At 44.5% G+C, this 21,264-nt stretch overlaps 1 protein-coding gene across 2 annotated transcripts; it reads right to left on the minus strand.

Annotated features, from left to right (window-relative positions):
• Positions 1-1,312: 1,312 nt before the first annotated feature.
• Positions 1,313-13,787, minus strand: ivns1abpa (influenza virus NS1A binding protein a). 2 transcript variants are annotated; one of them, XM_035528946.1, is made up of 15 exons: positions 13,623-13,787; positions 8,226-8,473; positions 7,883-8,016; positions 6,951-7,120; positions 6,729-6,804; positions 6,260-6,433; positions 6,020-6,145; positions 4,179-4,286; positions 3,632-3,758; positions 3,139-3,366; positions 2,768-2,889; positions 2,562-2,688; positions 2,324-2,455; positions 2,040-2,213; positions 1,313-1,578 (listed from the first exon to the last, which is right to left on the minus strand). In XM_035528946.1, exons 3-15 carry the CDS (start codon positions 7,991-7,993, stop codon positions 1,322-1,324), a joined length of 1,932 nt encoding a protein of 643 aa, XP_035384839.1. In that variant the 5' UTR covers positions 7,994-8,016; positions 8,226-8,473; positions 13,623-13,787; the 3' UTR covers positions 1,313-1,321. The 2 variants fall into 2 exon arrangements, with proteins under 2 accessions (XP_035384839.1, XP_035384840.1); XM_035528947.1 differs by lacking the exon at positions 13,623-13,787 and adding an exon at positions 8,918-9,056.
• Between the last annotated feature and the right edge of the window lie 7,477 nt (positions 13,788-21,264).

Below are 21,264 nucleotides of genomic sequence, written 5' to 3' on the forward strand. Positions count from 1 at the left end.
AGCTCTTCATGATAGAAAGCGTGACTGGCCATGTCTGTCCATCGCCTCTGATTCCCCTCTGTGCAGTGAAATGTCCCTACAGAGTCCAGATAATCTAATCCCACTAAGATTCAGGAACCAGAGTACCTATTAAAGGTGTTGGCAATATGTGCATCAGTATAGATGCCTGCAGTGCAAAGTATCTTCAGTACAGTCACAGTCTCCACTTCCTTTACATGAAACCCATGACCTGGCCAATCCAGTTCTCATCACAATATTGGCATGAACAACTACTGAAGGCTATACTTAAAACCAAAAAAAAAAAAAACAGGACATGACAAATGAAGTGGTTTCACAGGTTGAAATTATTTATTAGTTAAGAAATATTGGCTTGTAACAAATCTAATGCAGATTTCACTCCAATATTTAGTCTTGTGAAAACCAATCTATTTTCTCTTTCAAATTCTTAACACAGGATGAATAAAAAAAGAAATTATTCAGAAAGAGACATGCCAATCATGAGTTAGTCAAAACTGCAGATTCTAGCTAGCAGGAATGGTGAAACATGGTCATGTGTATACTTGTGTAACTAAACTGGCACTGATTAAGGCTCATAACTGAAGAGTTACATGTGTATTGTAGCTTATTGATCTATTGGTTAAATCAGCAGTGTATCAAAAATATAAAAAAGGCCATCATTAAAGATTGGTAAAGCAATCCTGCATCATGGCAAATACTAAAAGAAAAGCTATGCCAAGTGAACATTTTTTTTTAATAAGGCTTATAAAGTAACCACAAAGCATCAAACGTGTAAGCTAATATTACATAATGCAAAAGTAAATTTAAACCACATCACCACTGTAGTCAATTCATCAAATTAATCCTGCTAACAACTAAATGCTTGCAATAGGACTAACTGGAAAACCTTTCCAAAATCAAAAAAATTTCAAACTCCTTGCCTTATATATATATATATATATAAAAAGTATACCTCAATGTGCATTAAAGGTTGGCATTCTTTGTAAAATAAAGGCTCAATAAAGAAAAAGGGGGGGGAAAAAAAGGAAAAAAAGTATGCAATATGCAAAAGCTTCATGTTGCTTTCTGCAACTGCCCAATGAACCACCTCCCAGAGCCCACCCTCTAGCACTGTATAAGTCTAAGTCTTCACTGAAGACCCCCGTGATTCTCCACCCCTCCCCTTACCCAAACCCCAACACACCCTGCTCACATACACATCACGAAGCACGATTACATCACTAAGCCTGTTAGTTTGAGAGGTTGCGCCTAGCCCACACCCCACCCCACCCCCTGCCCCGCCCCACCCCACCCACCCCGGTGCTCAGGCCAAGGTGGAAGCCTCAGCGCCGGTGCTCCACTCATCCCGCCCCGGGTTGTACGCCTCCATGGTGTTTAGGAATTCATTGCCGTCGAAGCCGCCCACAGCAAAGACAAAGTCGTCCAGCACGGCCACACCTGCGTTGCTGCGGGCTGAAGTCATGCTGCCCAACATCCTCCACTCATTCCGTGCTGGGTCGTAGACCTCCACACAGCGCAGCGCGTGAGAGCCGTCAAAGCCACCCACTACAAACAGCTTCCCTGGAATGGAAATGAGAACAACCACTGAGAACCTCTTCTCATTTACCGCAAACAAGTCCAGGCCAGTAAGGCACAGTGTTGGTACAAACACAGCTGTTGCAACTACCCCAAATGAATGACTGCATAATTAGCTAATGGGTTCCATTAGGTGTGTTTAAACAGAGCTTCTTAGTTCAGTCTTTGGGGATGCTAGCAAGTCCAAACCCTTTTCATACATGCCAATGCCACATAATTGAGGGCTGCAGAATGCTGATTACATGGCTCAGACGTGTCTGGAGCTGGACCAGAGCAAAATCTGTGACTTAACAGTCCACGAGGACTAGACTCTGAACCTCAGTCTGGGAATAGGTATGAAACAGTTCAGGGGTCTCCAGGGCTTACAGGGCAGCTGCTTTGGTCCCTGCCCCATGCTCCTCTCAATACCTTCTACCCTCAATACCTGCCCTCTTGAAGGTGCTAACCTGCGTAGATGCCCACTCCGGCCCCTCGACGAGCCACATTCATGGGGGCAATGAGCGTCCAGGTGTTGTTCTCGGGGTTGTAGCGCTCCGCACTGTTCAGACAGTTCCAGGACTCTGCTCCACCAATCACATACATGAAACCATCCAACTCGCACACGGCTGCCTGGTGCCTCCCTACATATGCATGTGCACACTTTAGACATAGTCCAACACATCCGGCCTTAAGCCATTTCTGGAACGGCAACATGACAGCAGTTACGTGGGGGTCAAAAACAGAAACTCACTGATATTTAAGGGGGCACAGCTGGTCCACTCTTTGGTCACAGGGTCAAAAGCATCGCAGTTCTTCAGACCTTTCTGCCCGCAAGGGTCTGATCCTCCAACAACATACAGCTTGTTGTTCAGAGAACAGACACCTAGACCCAAACACAATGTCCTTTTAAGTCAGCGTCCATCACAAGTCAAACCAGCTGAGCTCTTTGGCTGAGCCCAATGACTGAAGCCCCTCCCTACTTTGCCTACCTGCATTGCAACGATTGGTCCGGAGTTCTGGCACCTGAGCCCACTCATCCATGTTCGGGTTGTACGTCTCTCCACAGCTCAATTCATCAGAATGGCCGTTGGAACCGCCCATCACATAGAGCTGACCCTAATTGGTCGCAGAAAGGATATTTATTCACAGGACATTATGCCAAGTCAACTGAGCTGCAAATTACAATGTTGCATACCATGAGAACAGCCATCTGGAAGCGAGCCCGAGGGGTCCTCATTGGTGCAATGAATCTCCAGCTGTCAGTCTTCGGGTCGTAGCATTCCACAGTCCTTAGGCACTCCTCACGATTATAACCACCTAAGCAACAGTCAGAGCCACAGTTAGAACTTACTTATTTTTATATATATCAAAAATATTACACACACACCTCAAAAGGACAATATTTCTTCAGCAAAAAAGAACATGGCCAGATGGGAGATATTGGAAACTGGCCAAACACTCCACAACATTGCTTACCCTTTCGAACAGGTTCAACATTAACACACGATTTCTTAAGCCAAGTCTCAACTGCAGCAAAACAGATCCATGCCTCAAAATTACACCAACCTGCAGCAATTAACTGCCCATTGAGGGCTGCGGTGCCCAGGCCGGAGCGAGCATAGTGCATGGGAGCCAGCAGCCGCTCTGGCTCCTCCTCCTGGGGTGAAGCCTCAAAGCTCAGGCTCTTCTGCAGGCAGGGCGTGGCCGAGGGAGAGGCCTGGGGGCTGCTCCGCCCATGCAGGAAGATCACACACAGCACGCCATTCAGCACTGCCAGGCACAGGTACGTGCTGTCTGTAAGGAATAAAGAGAGAGAACTGAGGGCAAACTTAGCAATACTAAAAATAACATTTTACATGATACTGCTAACAGAAAATGAAATCTAACCAGGGATCTATCAGCATGAACTCAATTGCATAATGCTAACCGCTCCCACTAACCTTCATTCATCATTACCAACTTTAGCATTGATTAGGTTAATTGATCTTGTAAAGGATAAGAGTTACTGGTTACTGCTGACCAACCTCCCTGGTGTCATCACACGGATCAGGACACTTACTGGTGATCTTCTCGGAGGCGATGTACTTCCAGTCATGCTTGCAGGGTTGTCTGACCGAGCCGGGGGAGAGACTGCCGGAAGAGCTGCTACTCAGCTGCCTGTGAACGTTCTCACGTGGGGGCTTCTTCTGAAAAGGCACAGGGCAGCTACAGACACCCAGCCCACAGCCAGCGCTCTCGCACTCATTCATACACTTGCACACCCCCACAAGGACACACCCTACAAAGCTAATTATGCTCTGCACTAATGCTGGTCAAACCCCCCTCCCCACAACACAGGGCAATGGGACTAACCACAGCAGAAAAGAACCTCAGTAGTCTAAATCCTGGTCCAAAAATCGTTAGAGGTACGCCGCAAGTAAAACTACTCTCTCATGGCATAACACACGTGTTAGAGCGATCGCACTACCCTCTCTCGCCAAGAGAAGCTCACGTCGCAAAGCAGCTGTGCGATGCTACCCGTTTATCGCCACGCTAAGCGCCCAGCCTCTTGGCTAGCAGTGCAGTGACGCAGGACTGGGAGGGGCTCGGTGCTGGTTTTGGTGTACCTGCACAAACTGAATGTGGTCATCCTCAGCGCCAAACACCTCAGCCTGGCCCTCAAGCAGGCCCCCATCGAGAAGCTTGTGATCGGCCGAGTAGTACAGCGTTTGCACCTGCAAGACACACAGCGACACAAGAACCCATGTGGCTGTCTCCATGGCAACAGGGCACCCAGCAACACCGGTGACAAGGGGAGTGGGGACTGGTGGGGGAGGGGAGACGCCGCAAGCTCGCCGTCTGGGTGCTAGACGCCGGAGAAAAAGCCTCTTTCAGACTGTGAACACAATGTGGCTTCTGTTCAGGCGAAGGGGGTGATTTAGAAGCAGAATGGCACAGAAAGCTCCTCGGTCGCGTCCTTGAGTCCTTCAGTGCAGCACATTTAGATTCCCGTATGGTTTCGTCAGCATCGCAGCCCAGGCACTGTTAAGTTTGAAGAGAAGAAAAGAAATGGGGTCCGCCATTCATCAGGGCAATTGAAGGTGTTTGGAGTCGCTGGCTGGTGGCCATCTTCTTGGCTGGGGAGGTTAGTGAGGCTGAAGTAAAAATCATACACAATCCAGAGAGACTCAAGCATTTTACAGGCTGCTTCAACAGCTCCTTCAAGAAATTTGACTCCAGGGCGTAGATTTCAGTTCTCCTCAAGCTAAATTTAAAAGGTTTTTTCACAATCCAATAAATGACGAAACCCCAAAACAGCCATAAATAAAAAGTGCAAAAAACTTCATCCAAACAGAACAAATTGAAGAGGTACTGAAGAAAAAAAGAAACCATCCAACATATCCATATTCACAAGGGCCTGAATGTTGTGTGAGACTCATGTTATGAACCCAATTTAAACAAAAAATTCCCGTCTACCCATTCCCAGTTACTCTGATGTTTCTCACTTTAAAATTATTATTCTGGTAGAGTGCACCAGGTGTGTACTAACTTGTGCAGGCATGTAACAGACAATAATGCTACACGGTCATCATTTCATTATGATTTGATTACAGGCCAATAGATCTTGTGTTTCTAAAATACAGACTATGCCAAATTATATGAATTCTAAAACTAGGATTTTTCTTAAAATGTGAATGTTTCAAAAATCTCAAGAGTCTCTCTGGAGTCTGAGCTCAGTCTGTGTGCTGAAGGCTGTATTTGTGCACGTGCGACTTGGGTTGCAGTGACAGATGGGAGCTCAGCACTCCTTTGGCTGGGACTCCCTGTTTCTCCTCTCTCTCTCCCCCTCTCTTTTTCTCTGACTCATTACCCTGGCGGGCCCAGTCGTGGCTTCTTCAGTCTGCTCAGTGTCCTGTAGTTGTTTGCTCTAATAAACCTAAAGAGAAACAAATCAATGGGGAGGAAGAGCAGTTAGTGCTGATGTCCAAATGTAAACACACACACACGCATGTGTGCGCGCACACACACACACACACACACACACACACACCTGCTCAGGAAAGAGAGAGACATCAGTGAGGCAGCAAAAAGGCTCTCTGTAGGTTTGGAGAGGAGCAGTTGCAGTGACGGGTTACTGCATGACACCAAAACGCCAACGAGCCAAAACTTTTGAGTTCTGCTCACCTGGACTAATCTCTCAGCTTTGCAGTGTGTGTAACAGCCCCGCACTGTACCTACTGCAAAATATATACTGAAACACCTGAGAGGGAGGTTGTGGTAACGAAAAGGATGGGGAGGGGACACAACACAAAACTATTCGGCCATGGGCCGAGTGCGAGTTTGTGTGAACAGACCTGGTGGATTGGTGAAAGGAGGACTGGAGCATAGATGGGCAGGTGGAGGACAGACACAAAAGCAGGGACAGAAGGACAGAGGAAAGAGACTCGCAGGGGAGCACAGCACTGACCTCTTCCATCAGACTCTCCAGTGGTTCGCCATTCTCCCACAGGCTGCGCTGCACCCAGCTGATCACCTTGGAGTAGAGCTTCCCATTACCAGGGAGACTCACATGATCTTCCAGCATCACCTCTAACTGCATGTCACACACAAACATACCTAATTATTATGCATCATGCATTTAATGCATCAAATGCCATGAGGCACCTACTAACGAGAATGGCTCAGAGGTGATCCCTGGGGAACTCACCTTCAGGCGGGGCAGTTTGAGAAAGTTTTCCTGCTCAGACACCTCCAGGAGATGTTCCTGAATGTAGCAGTCAATCTTGGCTAGCAGACGAGTGTCCCCCATGCTACTAGCAAAGTTGCGGTAGGAGATGGCATTCTGGGAGTCCATTTTAGAGAGCAGGAATTCTCCACAAATCTGACAATATGACCATCCACACAGATCAGTTTATGTCTCAAATACAGCACCTACACATTTATTTCCAGCAGTGTTGACCAGTGTTGCTCCCAACATTAGTGAATCAAACAATGCTGAGGTACTCTGGGCGTGTTATAGCAGGAAATACACTAAATCATGCCTCAAGGATTGGAAACAATATCACACCAGTCAGGTACAATGGGAAGTTATGATGTAGGTTTAAAGTCATCACCAAAACAATCATCCTGGCAATGTTTTAAGAGTTCTGTATTCATTCATTAGCCCCAAACTTTACCTGCTTCACTCTTTCCATCTTGAGTCTTTTGGCTGCAGAGTAGACCTCCTTAACCATCTCCTTATCTGCCTTCAACCTCAAGAATGAAAAAAAACAATAGAATAGCACAAACAATAAGTCCACTTTTATGAGACTTGATGAACTGAAATTATTAATTGATGCTCCTGAATTGTAGCAATAAAAAAATAACCCCGGCCCTTCTCTATTTCTGAGTTAACATACTGGGCAGTGTAGGCATAATTGAGCAGGATCTCCACAGCCTCTGGGTCCAGATCTTCAAACTTCACATGGGAGACACCATGAGGCTCAAGGTCGCTGTTAAAGATCTCAAATAAGTATGGGCTGCAACAAGCCAGAACTGCACGGTGCGCCATCAGCTCATGACCACACACCTGGGGAAGACAAAGAGCAAAAAAGATCACCACCAGGTTACACTGCAAGCAAGCAAACATGCTCAGGAGGATTACAGCCATCGTTATCCATCGTTATCCATGGACACTACGGATCAGTTTAATAAAAAGCAGGGGGGGGAGCATGAAGAAACATGTTCATGGAGTAACAAGGTCCAAAAGGTAAAACTATGATGCAACTTTGAAGGCAGTATTCCAACCACATATGCTGACAAAAGATTCAGTACTGTCTCCTTGTTGCTTATTCAATTAATGTTTACAGGAATCTGTGAGTGCACCAACAACACTTGGAATTGGATCAGATTCCCTTCAGCCTGCCAGCTCTGGTTTGTTTTTTGCCTACACATCTACAAAGCATGTCTTTCATTTTAATGGGTGCCACCTGGCAGGAGGACACTAGTAGTTCCTGGAATTTAGTCGTGTGAACTAGTGTTCCACCTTTGTCCATTAAATCATCACACTTCACACTGCATAACGTTTCGGGGTGACTCAGCCCAAATCCTGCCTAGAGATAAATGTCTCAAAATTCCACCAATATTTAACTGTTAAAAATAACTTTGGATAGATGGAAGATTGTATTGAAGATATGGAAAATATTGTATGGCTTCCCATTCACGTCTCACACTGCTCATCTATTGCACCGCTACTCAGTGTGATAATATCCGTTTATTATGATTACTCATGTTCTTGTTTTCAGTTACATTAACCCCCCTACCCCCTTTGAATGAGTGGGGATCAGTGTACCTGAAGTCTCACATCGCAGAACTGGCCACTCTTTCTAAGGGCATTCATTTTAGCAACGGTGGAATCCAGGAAACTCTCATCTTCAAAGATCAAATATCCATTGGGAATCATTTTTTCTTTTTTGAATGTTGGTCCTTTAATATCAAAGAAAGAAAACACATTGTTCAAAAAGTGAACTTTACCCGACTTGGCAAACACACACACACACACACACACACACACACACACACACACACACACACACACACACACTTTGGTGTCATCGCTACACAAATGTCAAATTAAGGGAATGTTTCTCCCCCTCACCCCCCAGGTCAGTCCCATGAATTAGTCATGTGCTTACCTAATCAGAATTTACGTAATTCAGAGCAAAACAGCTGTGCCAAGAAGCAGCAAGATGGTACCCAGGTCGTTCCTTCACTGCAGGTTGAGCAGCACAGGAGACGCCGAGTACGTAGCGGGCACGGAGCGGGATGGGGGGGGGCAGCCGCGCTAATGCAAACTCTCAGGCTTAGAGCGACTGTAATCAAGTCCTCGGATTCCCGTTGGCTATAGAGTCAAACCTTTACTGTGTTGATTGTGCATTATAACCTGTAAAACAGACAAGGAGACAAGTATTAGCATTTCTTTATTTTAGGATGGAAGCATGTGGGGAAAAATCACCACAAGGGCAGTTATAGGTACATCCCTCTAGATCAATACGCAGATCCAAGTCCCTTATGGCGCAATTCCCAATCTGCCGAGATAACACACAGGCGTTCACGCAGTCCCAGCACACAGAAGTGAGGTCACACAGAGGGCAGGCAGCGGAGCGTACAACTCGACAAGCTCATCGTCAGGCAAAGCACACAGAAACAGAGCTCTCCACTTCACACATGTGCCAAGGCTCTGAGTTTAAGAGGACTTTCTAGAATCAGATGTAGTATACAAGCACAGAGATGTACCAAGGCTTCAAATTAAACTGGATTTGAGATCACTGTTGTTGCCCTCCAAGACTGGACTTGCCCACCCCATCTTAAATACCCACATACATACCTACATATGGGCCCTGAGTCAAGGTCAGCCAGCACTCCACCAGCCTCATACACCAGGTCTAAGCTCCTAATGCAGCTCAAGCTGAGCTTCCCACAGTCCTGTGGCTGAGGGCTGCTGTAACACCTTTCCCTGTATAAGCCACACTGCAATTCTAGTTCCCCGCCCATTCCCAACAAGCATACATGTTCACGCATGCTTCGCTCCCACCAGTGGAGAGGTTGTTGCATATATAGATCCCGCCCAGTCAGCCCTGCCTCCTGCCACCTTACTAGGAGTTTCTCAAAAAAAAAAACTACCACTATTCAACAAGTGGCATGGTTTCAGATTCTTCCTGGGAAGCCAAAAAACAAAAACAAAACAACAACAAAAAACAAAAAAAATAAAGTCCTGATTTATCACCGCCATGTTCCCAAAAGGTTGTGCAAGCGACAGATGCAGAAGCCAACCCTGAGAGCATGGTCCACATGCTGGCCAGGTTGTCTGGGGGCTAGCCCAAAGCCCGCCAGCTCTATAGAGAGAGGTGTAGGATCAGTGCGCAGTGCCAAACACCTTCAAGACAAATTCTTGTCACAAGAGAAGCCATTGAGCTGTTTTCTCCAGCAGTACCAGACACCTTCCTTGTTCTTGCAGGCTGTACTCACATGCTAAAACTGATTAAAGGAGTGAAGCGTGAGCTCAAGCAACCTTTGGGAATACCAGAGATTCTGCACGAGTCACTTACTGGTGAGCAGGTCTCACAGCTTAGTGAGCTCCACCAGACATTCACTCTAGCCGCAGGTGGAGTTTACCCTTTACCATGAAAGGCAGCAGTGATCCAATAGACCACCAATGACCTTGACCTGAGAGCAGCCAGTCTGCTTGGAGCAGTCCTTAAAACCAAAGCCTTAAAGCACAATGCAAATAAAGGCATCGTGGGGCTTGGTATGTGCAGACAGCCATGATGCCCTCTACTGAAGGACGGCAACACCTAGAGACATAGCTATACAGCAGTTGTGTGTGTGTGTGTGTGGGGGGGGGGGGTTATGAGAAGAGACATTACAGGCAAAGAAAGTGGCAAAGAAAGATACTTCTGTTTGCGCTTCAGCGTTGTGGCTGACCTCTGTTGAAGTGCATTCTCAAATTGTGTGTGGGACTGAGAAATGGGGAAAGAGAGAAGAGGAGAAATGGCAGAAGACAGTGCAACAGTTGTTCTGATGACTGCTAAAGTATTTAACAGTGGGGCATTACTAACGTTCTTAGGAAAGAAAAAGAAATAATAATCGCCACACGACCCAGACATGCCCATCAGTTCTCTAACAAGTCATTCCTTTGCCCAAGTGCAAAATAGGGTGTTTGTGTATATATGCATGTTCATGAATAACCCTTCACGCTAGTCACACTCCCACACAGGAATCTTGGCCAAGCCAACCAAACCAACCCAGCAGACTACATATCCCAGCTGTCCTCACTCTGAAGCTATTTACTTATTTGGTGCAAAATAAAGTGGTCTCTGTAGTCTTTGAGGTTTATGTAAGGAGATCAGATGAGCTCAGACACACTGTTCTCAACACCCCCCCCCCCCCCCCCCCCCCATGTGCTTTTATGAATTTACTAGGCTTACACAACTTTACAGGAATGGGTCCTAAGGACACAATGTAAAGGGAAGAAGAAAAAAAGAAGAAGGACAATTTGTTTCACAAATGACAGAATCACAGCTCAAAAGTAGAGGAGACGTTGGTTTTGTTGGGTGCAAATGGACTTGCTTACTTTGCTTCAGAAGTGTAAGTGCATGCTGATGGGTACATGTAGTGAACCACCATGGTAGAAAAAACTCACCTGCATGTAGTGTTCATTTGGACAGCATAATTTTCAAAAGGTTGTGTAACATCTGGCAACATCTGCATCTGCTCAGGCACCACCCCCGTGCTTTCCATTTGTACAAAAAGCCAAAAGAGCTAGCAAGTCGGGGGCAGTCTAACTCATTACTGTCTCACTCCATCCACAAAACAATAAAATGAAAAATGTAAAGGCACAGTACACTAGATCCTCTCATTTTAACTATAATGTTTCGCATCATATTTACAAACGTAATTTTTCTTAAAGGGGCTTGAAGGGTCTCGGGTCTTAGTAGATTTACTTATTTTTTAAATCAAAATCTTGGTCCATTACAACTTCTCTGAGATGGCAACAGGCATGAAATCTTTCAGTCCCTAGACTAGGATAATCTGAAGTATTTTTCCTAATTATCTTCTATTAAAAACTCCAACTTAAGAGCAGAGGTTAACAGGAAAATACAAATCACTATTTAGACTAACTTTACCTGGATGTCCACATAGGATATTCATTATAGTCAAAGATTAACATTAAACATGCTGTGAAGCACTGTCTGGTTTAAAAAAAAAAAAAAAAAAAAAAAGCTAGAGCGAGAGAACATGTCATTTTTTCTTCTGAAAACTCACTGAGGGGAAAACAGCAATAAATCCAAAGTCCCAGCACTGGGTGAGGCTAGTCAGGAAACACCTACCACATCTTAGTAGTACCTTCTTGGGGAAATTTGTCACAGGGTTATTTCAACTTACTTTCACTTCCTCTAGAAATACGGAAAAAAAGAGCAACTTGACCAAACACAAGTCCCATTTTTGTATACAACCACCATGTTCTTTACTGAATAATTAAACGCACCCCCCCCCCCCCCCCCCCGACTTAACACTGTGCTGAATGGCACTCAGTAAACAACAGAGAAACGGTGCTTTTCAATAAAGTATCTGATGTACCATTCTTCTAACCAGAGCAGCTGACCGTTACACCAAATCAGTATGGTGGTACTAAGAATGTACAGCAGAGGGCCTGATTACAAATCACAGGGTCTCTTGCACTTTCACAAAAAAAGTCCGTTCTATTAAATGTATTACCTTTACCGCACTATGGCATCTGGATGTTTTTTACAGAATAAAAGGAATAACATTTAAGAAAAACTCACATTATTTCCGAAACGTAGCCTTGCCAGCAATGCATAAGAGGGCGAAGAAGAGGAAATGGTGACTTAGGAAAAAAGTATGTGCTTCCTGAACGTGGTCGGAATTGTAAGAAGCCAAGTTCGTATTCAACAATAATATGGGGAAGGGTGCATGAGGAGTAGCCTCACGTTGTCTTGTTAGAGGAATAGGCGAGGAAGCAATTTTTGTGCCTATAGTATGCAGTGTGTAGCATTAAAAAGGCACCAATGCCTCCACCGTAAGATATTTAAGCACCTCGTGCGGTAACCGTTTTCTCGCCGCAAGACTTGTACTCGGACGTCGCGTTACCGAGCATGACCGCCAGCCGAAACCAAGAATGCCGTTCTTCCCTGACGTGCGATTAGACGGCCGCTTAATGTGTCCTTACTATAAAACAGGACTAAATAAAATTCCAGCCCTACAAGTCTAGCCCACGTCCTGAACACTGACTTTCAGGCTCCGCTTTGAAATTAAACGAACATAAATTACACGGCCACGTTGTCCGGACATGCACGCGCTTTCGTGGCCGTCGAGAGCAAGGCTGCTCAACTGATCAACAGATTAAATGTCGGTAGAAACACGTTATTTTAAAAAATTAATTAAATAAAAAAATACGGTTCTCCACTGCATACCAGCGGCCTAAATGTGGAAGAGACGCGGTAGTTTTCTGACAACACCCGCTACCAGCCTTACGATCGCCACAATGTTGCTGTGTGGACTCTAGTTATTGTGTTCGGGCAATAGACCACAACTTACTAATGAAAGCGATGCTACTGGATGCTACAATGGTTTACCGCAAATAGCAACCCTCATCACATTTATCCATCTTACACGAAGAGACCAAAAAAAAAAAACCCTTAATAATCAGAAACCAGGTCAGTAGGTCTAAAAAATAGGGTGTTGGCCGTAACTTCGTATGACTATCACAATGTAGCCTACTGAAGGCTGACACCTTTGTCCACTGATGATGTCTTGGTGAACCGAGGGAACTCTAGAGAGGACCCGACAATCCTTTCTTAAATTTGAGCACGATATATTTTTTTTTTCATTCAGAAGTGAGCGTGTCCTGGTGTAGAGAGAAAAAAAATTTAAATTACGCACATTAACATCCGTCCGCGTGGATTTAACAAGTATCTTAACCTAGCTAAGTTAATTAGATATACTCAAATGTACAAGTATGAGATCGGTCATTTAATGTAATCTAGTTAGACCACCGTCGTCCTAGCTGCGTTACTGCGCAGTATACACGCTTCTCTCATCCTCCAGTATTCACCTCATTTAGAGATTTCAGCAGTGATTTAAAACGTGTTTCGCTTTTCCGTTGTCTTAATAGCATCAAATGAAGTAAAGATGGTAGCTTGCTATCAGATCATATATAAAATAGGCAGTACCTATATATTTTCTCAACCTACCGGGATTTATTTTTGTGACCATCTTTGAACTCAAACTGCAGCCACATGACAATCACACCGACACGCGCGCAAATTCAGAGGCTCGCGGGCTAAAATGTTGCAACGAGCCAGCAGAGCCACAATAGACAACGCTAAACCTTTCAGGCTACAGTAACACTTAAAAAAACAAAAAAACAAAAAAAAACAAGGGATAACAGGAGTGTTCCTATACTTCAGTCGCGATGCAATTAATCAAAACTATGGACAGCTAACAAGCTAGCTAGCTAGCTAGCTACCGCTTTACCAAATTTACTGAAATAGACATACAAGACATTTTACCTGATCCGTTTGACAGTAGACGATGGTAGACATATTTAAGGTAAATTCAAAGCTGTCTGACAAGGTTATTGCCAAAACAATTGGGCTAACACGGTTTTGGGGTCCAAACTGAGATGTCGGTAGTAATCGCGTTGCCGTGGGGTCTGCGCGAGCTTTGGCTGGAGGACTGAGCCACCCTCAACAAAAGACTCACCGCCCGTGACGTGGCCGCTCGAGCTCCGCCTGCGGAAAAGTACCGAATACCAGCTGGAGAAGCTGTGCACGAAACTAGTTTAACGAGGCATTGTGTGACCGCCTCGGTACTTAGATTTCACATATTGTTCGATTTATATTTAATGTAGGGCAGTAGTATAGAGGTTTGCAGTGCTTGTATTTTCATAAGTTATAAGTTTTGTTTTGTTTTTTTCGCAGAAGCAGGCTTACTGTAACTACATTTTAAACGATTGCTATCCTGATGCGCGGAGGAAAGAGCTAAACGTATATCGGCACGAGGCCTTAAGCAAAATGTGAAATGGTACATTCCTGTTATTGAATTGGCACATTTTGACAGGATCTTGGAGGCTAAAATACAACATTATGTGTTAGTGTCTGCTTTAGAAGAGCCTCATTAGTCATCAATTTCCAGTGAAAAAGGTTCTAGGTCCTGGGTTGCGAAGGAGATTATTCATGGTGCATGGAACGTGTAAGATTCAGCTGGTTCATTATGCTGGTGAGGGCCTATAAAATTGTGTCAAGTTCATGAGATATCTGTCTCCCACATAAGTAAACTCTCTCTCTCTCTCTCTCTCTCTCTCTCTCTCTCTCTCTCTCTCAATGAGAATTGTAAATGCTAATGACATTAGCGTGTCCACAGTGTAGAAACTGAAGCTAGGCAGTGCTAATCCCTTCATTCAGAGACAGCAAGCTTCCCTAATGTTGTGACAGCCAATAGGTGGCAACAGGCTGGTGGAAACATGCAGGGCCATGCCAAACCCCCCCCCCCCCAAAAAAAAACCCCCTCACAGTCAACGAGTATATCTGGTAACTTGTCAACGCACAGAAACAAAGGTCACCCCGGTAATATAGTGTTGACACCAGGGGAAGCAGCCCAGGAGTAGATCAATTCACAAACATTCTCATATATATATATATATATATATATATATATATATATATATATATATATATATATATATATATATATATATATATATATAAATAATTTGCACATTGGCCAAATGCAGGTATTTCCGAGTATTCAGTGAAGATCTGTTCCTAAGCAACAAGGCATCATGGATTCCCCTCTGAAATGGTTTGTGTCGTGTTGGATGGCACAGGGGTCTTGCTTCACCCTTTGTGTGTTAACAGGTTACATGGGGGAAAGCTACAGGTCAGGCACCAGGGACATTGAAATGTCTCGTGGTCCTAAAAAGAACAGTCCTCATCTGATTTTCAGTTTGGTTTTCAGTTTCTCTGGGAAGACAAAGATTTCAGGACATTGCAACACATAGCATCACATGCCCTTATTAGGCTGTGCGTCTAGTCTGTATTAGCACCAGTGTTGAATTAACACTGTTGAGGGGACTCATACTGTGGTCATTTCGTGTCCTGTAGTTCTCTCTCTCTCTCTCTCTCTCTCTCTTGCTCTCTCACTCTCTGTCTCACTCTCACACTCTGTCTCTCTCACTCTCACTCTCTCACTCTCTGTCTCTCTCACTCTCCCTCTCTCTCACTCTTTCACTCTCTCTCTGTCTCTGTCTCTCTCTCACTCTCTCTGTCTCACTCTCTTTCATTCTCTCTGTCTCTGTCTCTCACTCTCTCTGCCTCTCTCTCTCTCTCTCTCTCTCTCTCTCTCTCTCTCAGGTCGCAGACACTGTCACATGGAGAAGTGTGGGTAGGTCATCTCATCTTACATAGGCAAAGCACACAATGTGCTTCTAAGACAAGCTTCCAAAGCAAAGTAGCAACATCTATATGAACACTTCCAGGCTAGAATATTTATAGCTACTGTAGTGGTTAGGGTCTACAGAGCTCAAACCCACAATCTGCTGCATTATAAGCAAACTCTTTATTAACCTTAAAAACAGTAATAAGTACTTTGTGCTATTGTATATTCTTGAGGATGGAACTTTCTGTTGCTACTTACTGTAACAAATTGAGTAAACATCCAAACAAGGCACTCTGATAGACACGAGTGCTGTGCCATTGATCAATGATCAGTTAGTCCTAACAGACCAAGGTCAAATCTTGCTCTAAATGGTGTTTGTTATACCTAAGCTGACTTCGCTTTCTACTTATTGTCCTTATCTCACCAACATCTATATAGGATTCCCGCAGGTTGGAGTATGTCACGCATGTCAGCGTGAGGGAGCACAGTTACTGCACACACAGCATTCTGCCCTTTCTAGTGAAGCATACCACCTGGTGCAAAAACATGAACAAAGGCTATAATCAGGCAGCAACAGAATGCACTGATAACGGGTGGAAACAGGCAGTTACAAACGTGTTGACTTACACACGCATGCACATGTACAGTACACTCCGGCGCAATGTGACCTTGTCTTAAGCAAGGCAGAAGGTTTTTGTCTCACTGCACTTTGAGCCAAACTTAAAGGGGACCACTGTTTCTCACTGACAGTTTGGAACCTAGCAGTAGTGCAGTGAATTCATCCCCCCTGAGTTACCCTGTGGAAGGGATGACTAATGGCACATAATTATAATAGTCATCCCTGTGCTGTCCCACAGATTTTCCCATAAATTTATTTTTGCTCCATGTTTGTCGTAAATAATTATCTTGGGAAGACAAAGGCATTTGCAATCAATTGCCTTCATCCTCCAGATCCCGCAGAGTCCTGGCTTACAAACAGTTTCCTTTGATCATCTTCTTTAGCATGCCACACTGCTGCGTGGCCTGTTCAGTAATGTGTCCTCATTACCGAAGGCAGCAGGTGCGAGCCTGGGCGAAGCGTGGTGAGCTACCAGCCAGCTGCGTCGCCTCCCTTGCACGGCCATGGCTTTCCCAGCGGCCGGATGGCCATGCACAACATGTTTTTAACAACATCCCCTGAGCACGACACCACACCACTTGGCATGGCTCGGCACTGCATCCACATTTGTTGCCTAGGTCTTGAAAAAAACATGGTTCTTTGCTGCTGTTTTGTAGCCTATGACCACTTGATGCTAAAAATCACACGTGAGCTGGCTGGAAAATAAAGTGATCAGGAATGGACCTGGTTCTTTTACACTTTAAATAGCTCTTTGAGCAAGCAGGTTGCTCATCAGAAGACACAATAAGACCATATTCAACATATTTAACAAGGGTCATTTTTTAATGGGCAGTGGTCTGTAATGCCGTACTGCAGTGTATCTAGCATCAGCAAAAATGTCTGGCTTTGAGCCAAATGCACCAATAAGATATTTATATGGACTTATATGGGTTTCAGTTAGGTTCAGTGCAAAAGTAAGACCATTGCTTTTGCAACCCAGTCAGAAGTGACAAGACGAAAGCTAGAAATTCATGCATTGTTTTGGAAATAAGAACAGTGGAAGGAAGACTGGAGGTCATGTAATAACCTGCAACGGGGGGGGGGGGGGGGGGGGGGGGGGCAACACAGTCCGAACCTTTTTTAATGATGATAATAACATGCTGTTGTGATAACTATATCAAAGCTATGGCAATTACTTAATACTGTGAAAAGAATCATTAGGGAGTACATATTTACAGTGTGTACACAGATATCATCATATTAGCATATTGTTCATGGATATACCTTGTGAGATTTTAGGGACATAGGTTACACTCATTAACCAGTCCTCAACAAGCTAGTACTGCTCTCAGCAAGTCAATGCTTGTTTCAATCAGACGTTCTTGCTGCTGATTCACTGTGTTGCCACCTTTGGCAACAGTTCCTGATGTGCAGCGCAGTCTGTAAATAACCAATCGGTGACACAATTTTGTTCTGTACAAGCGGAAATAAAACACTGACATTAAAGTTCAGAATGTATTAAGAGTTGGCTGCAAATCCTTTGCGATCAATGAAAGCCTGAATGTCTCCAGCCACATTTGAAGACATTCAGCCTATTGGCAAGGGCAGCACTGTGTAACCTTGCAGGAAATTCCATGGGACACCTTTCCATAATGACCAGAAATATCATATGTACTAGGATTTGTTTAAAAGTGAAGCATGACGTTTAGGCAAGCCATTCACAGAAAAGGAACTGAAAACATGTTCTTCTCATGCAGTGTAAAGCTGCAAGGGCAATTTGAATGGGAAGTTTCCAAGATTAGACAATAACATTTCTTCTACTGTGTGTGTGCATGTGTGTATGTGTGTTAAACACCCTGCAATGTTGAACATTAGAATCCATTTTTCCATTTATGCCCAATCCCTCTCTCACACACACACTGGTTTAAGAGACAATAACAAGGCTTTGTGTTGACACATGCTCTCATTTTCATATTACAGAGCAATGTGCATAGCTGACAGACAAAAACATGTGACCCTAGCCATGTGTCATGGTTTCTGAAGAACATTTTTTTGTGGTTGACAGTAAACAACTCTTCTGTCTATTAGGAAGCATGTGACATGCAATATGTGTATGAAATGTGTGTGTGTGTGTGTGTGTGTGTGTGTGTGTGTGTGTGTGTGTGTGTGTGTGTGTGTGTCAGTGAGAGGGAAAAAGATTAGCGCTTTAAAACACTCCAACATGCCACTTTGCAACTATTGTGCTGAATTCCAATTCTGTAGGGTCAGAGCTGATTGCTCTACCAAGAATTCCATCGCCTACAGCTTTCTGTATGGACAATTTGAGGACAAGACTGGAAGAAAACACTCCCTCCCTCTTTGTAACTGGGAAGATGATGTAGCATCAGGGGATGACGTGAAATGGCCAAAAGAAAAACAGCAGTGGAACCTGTTTGCATCTCTCTCTCTCTCTCTCTCTCTCTCTCTCTCTCTCTCTCTCTCTCTCTCTCTCTCTCTCTCTCTCTCTCTCTCTCTCTTTCCTTTATATGTATCTAAGGGAAGTGGCTCAGGCATAAGCCCACACACTGCTGAACTCTGCTGTTTTGCTGTTGCTGCTGAATGAAGCCCTGTGTGCTTCTCACTGCACGTTTTTCACAGGTTAGCAGAGCTCCACATTGGTGCTGGCGCTGACATTGTGACCCAACATCACCTCCTCATCTCCTTTGCCAGTAGTTTGATTAAGTGTACTTATGTAACCAATCACACACCCACTCACTCCTTTCTCCCGCTTTCTCTATTTCCTCCACCTCTTTGCACTTTTGAGTCTCTCTGAAAGTCCTCTCTTCTTCCTTTAACACGCAGTTTCCCTCGGAAGGACCCGCCCCCCTGACCGCCGCGATGGCTTGTGGGGACAGCTGTGCCCCCTCTATGCTGTGCCTGTGGTACAGGCGTTTTTCCGGTACACAACAATAGTTTTACTATTAACATTTCACTGAATATAATTACACACAGAGACATACACCTCAGAATGCACATCTGGCTTTTATTATAGTTATTATGACTTTTATTTAGGCACTTAACTCAGATATCGTTGCAGGACTGTACATGTGAATTCAGGGTTTCTATGAAGGCTGATGAGATAACATGTACAGTAACTAATAAGATAGAATCCACATACCATGGTGTGGGTTTAGAAATTCAGTCTATGGTGGTAAATAAGGAGGTCCTGTTTTAAATGCAGGTGAGCCCAATCCTTTGTTTAACCCTTCATGCATTTGATGTTCATTGTATTTCACTGTTGCAGCATGGAGCATGGAGCAGATTCTGTTCAGTAAGGCTATTTCAGTTGCCATCACATGAGCCCTGGTGACTGTGGGTGGGTGACCAAATGATTAAAAGACCACAGTGTTCTCTTCGAGGGTGTTTGCTTACACACTCTCTCTCTCTCTCTCTCTCTCTCTCTCTCTCTCTCTCTCTCTGTGTGTGTGTGTGTGTGTGTGTGTGTGTGTGTGTGTGTTTGTGTGTGCATGTGTGTGTGCGTGTGAATGTTCACCTGATTCTAAAATTGTTAAAAGTTGAGGACATTTACACATTTGGTCAGTGCCTGCTCTTTCTCAGTCTCCTCACTGGCCTCCTAGAACCCCCATCCCCACACATATTGATCAACAAAAGATAACAAGAGCATTGCCTCTGTGCAACCATAAGAAACTCATCCATCTTTATGTTATCACTATGAAGGCTCATCTGTCTGCCTCTCTCTCTCTCCATCTTATGCACACACACACACACACACACACACACACACAGATGTACGCACAGTGCTGGGCAACCCAGACATCATTGATCATGGACTCAATCGGGGCACCAAAGACCTCCTCTTTATTATCTCACAATCAATCACAGAGTTCAATCAGCAGATTGGCCATTGCCATGGTTACCATCTCTGGCCACGCTAAGCTGTCGGGATCTGTCTCTGACAGCAAGGATGTGTAACAGGATGAGGTAATAGTATCTGATAGGGAAATTATGTAATGCATGACAATACATGTGGATGAATGCAAGAACAGTACCCCCCCCATTCCCCCCATTCCACCCATACCACCCAGCTGTGGATATTACCCATGGCCATAGCATCCCACTTCCTCTGGAGCTCTGATATTAAACGTCACTTATAGTTGCTCCGTGGTGAGTAAACTCATGCGATGACTGTTACCTTAAATAATTTTGGTAAAAACACACCTGCCCCTGGTATTACACACTTAATGTCACAGCACCCGGTGGCAATCTCATATCACAAAGTGAATTTTAAATCGCAGTGAGCAGCTGGGACTCACTCACATGAGAGGTATTCAGATAAAGTCACAATGCCACAGCAGTTGTCACAGTCTAAATCAGATCCTCAGAAGAGCGTCCACAGAAGAAATGTTCTGAAGCAGAGGCTGTGAGCATTCTCATGGGCCTGTGTACTCTGAAATGAACATACCTTACTAAATGTGTTCAGCGTGTAGCCTGTGTACCAATTAGTCTCTTCCTGTGTGAGCCCCCCCCCTTTGGGAAGATCAGAACCCTCCTCCCGCCTTCTCCAAACCGTCTCCTAATTCAGACAGTGTGTCATCATTCCTGTGTACTGCTGACTGAGCACTCATGAATTAGGCATTAGACAGATCATAAATAGGACCAAATAGGCTTGTTATGTCATGCTAGAAAATATGTTCTTTAATGCTCTTCACCATGTTATGGTTCAGAGACAATACACACACCTCCGAATGTGCCTCTCTGTCTTTTATTATTGTTATTATGACTTTAATTTAGGACATGACAGCACTTAACCCAGCTGTCCTTGCAGGGTTGTACATATGAATTCAGTGTTTCCACAAAGGCTGATGAGAGAACATGTAGAGTAGCTAATAAAAAAGCATCCACATACCATGGTGTGGGTTTATAAATTGTCTACATGGTGTTAATGCAGGTGAGTCTAACCCTTTTTTACTTTTGGTATTCAAGTTAAATTAATCAATGCCATGCAACTTACCCACACTCAGGTGCTGTTATCGGAGGAGGTAAAACTCTGAACAAACCTCAGGTAAACCCACTTTGACTTGGAAGGGCCAGGGGCATCGCCAGAGTCCACCATGTTTCCCATTGATTTGTGCACACAATGACACTCCTGCAGCAGCCTGCACCCAGGCCGGAACCAC

The sequence above is a fragment of the Electrophorus electricus genome, chromosome 8 (assembly GCF_013358815.1).
Source record: "Electrophorus electricus isolate fEleEle1 chromosome 8, fEleEle1.pri, whole genome shotgun sequence".
Taxonomy (NCBI): Eukaryota; Metazoa; Chordata; class Actinopteri; order Gymnotiformes; family Gymnotidae; genus Electrophorus; species Electrophorus electricus.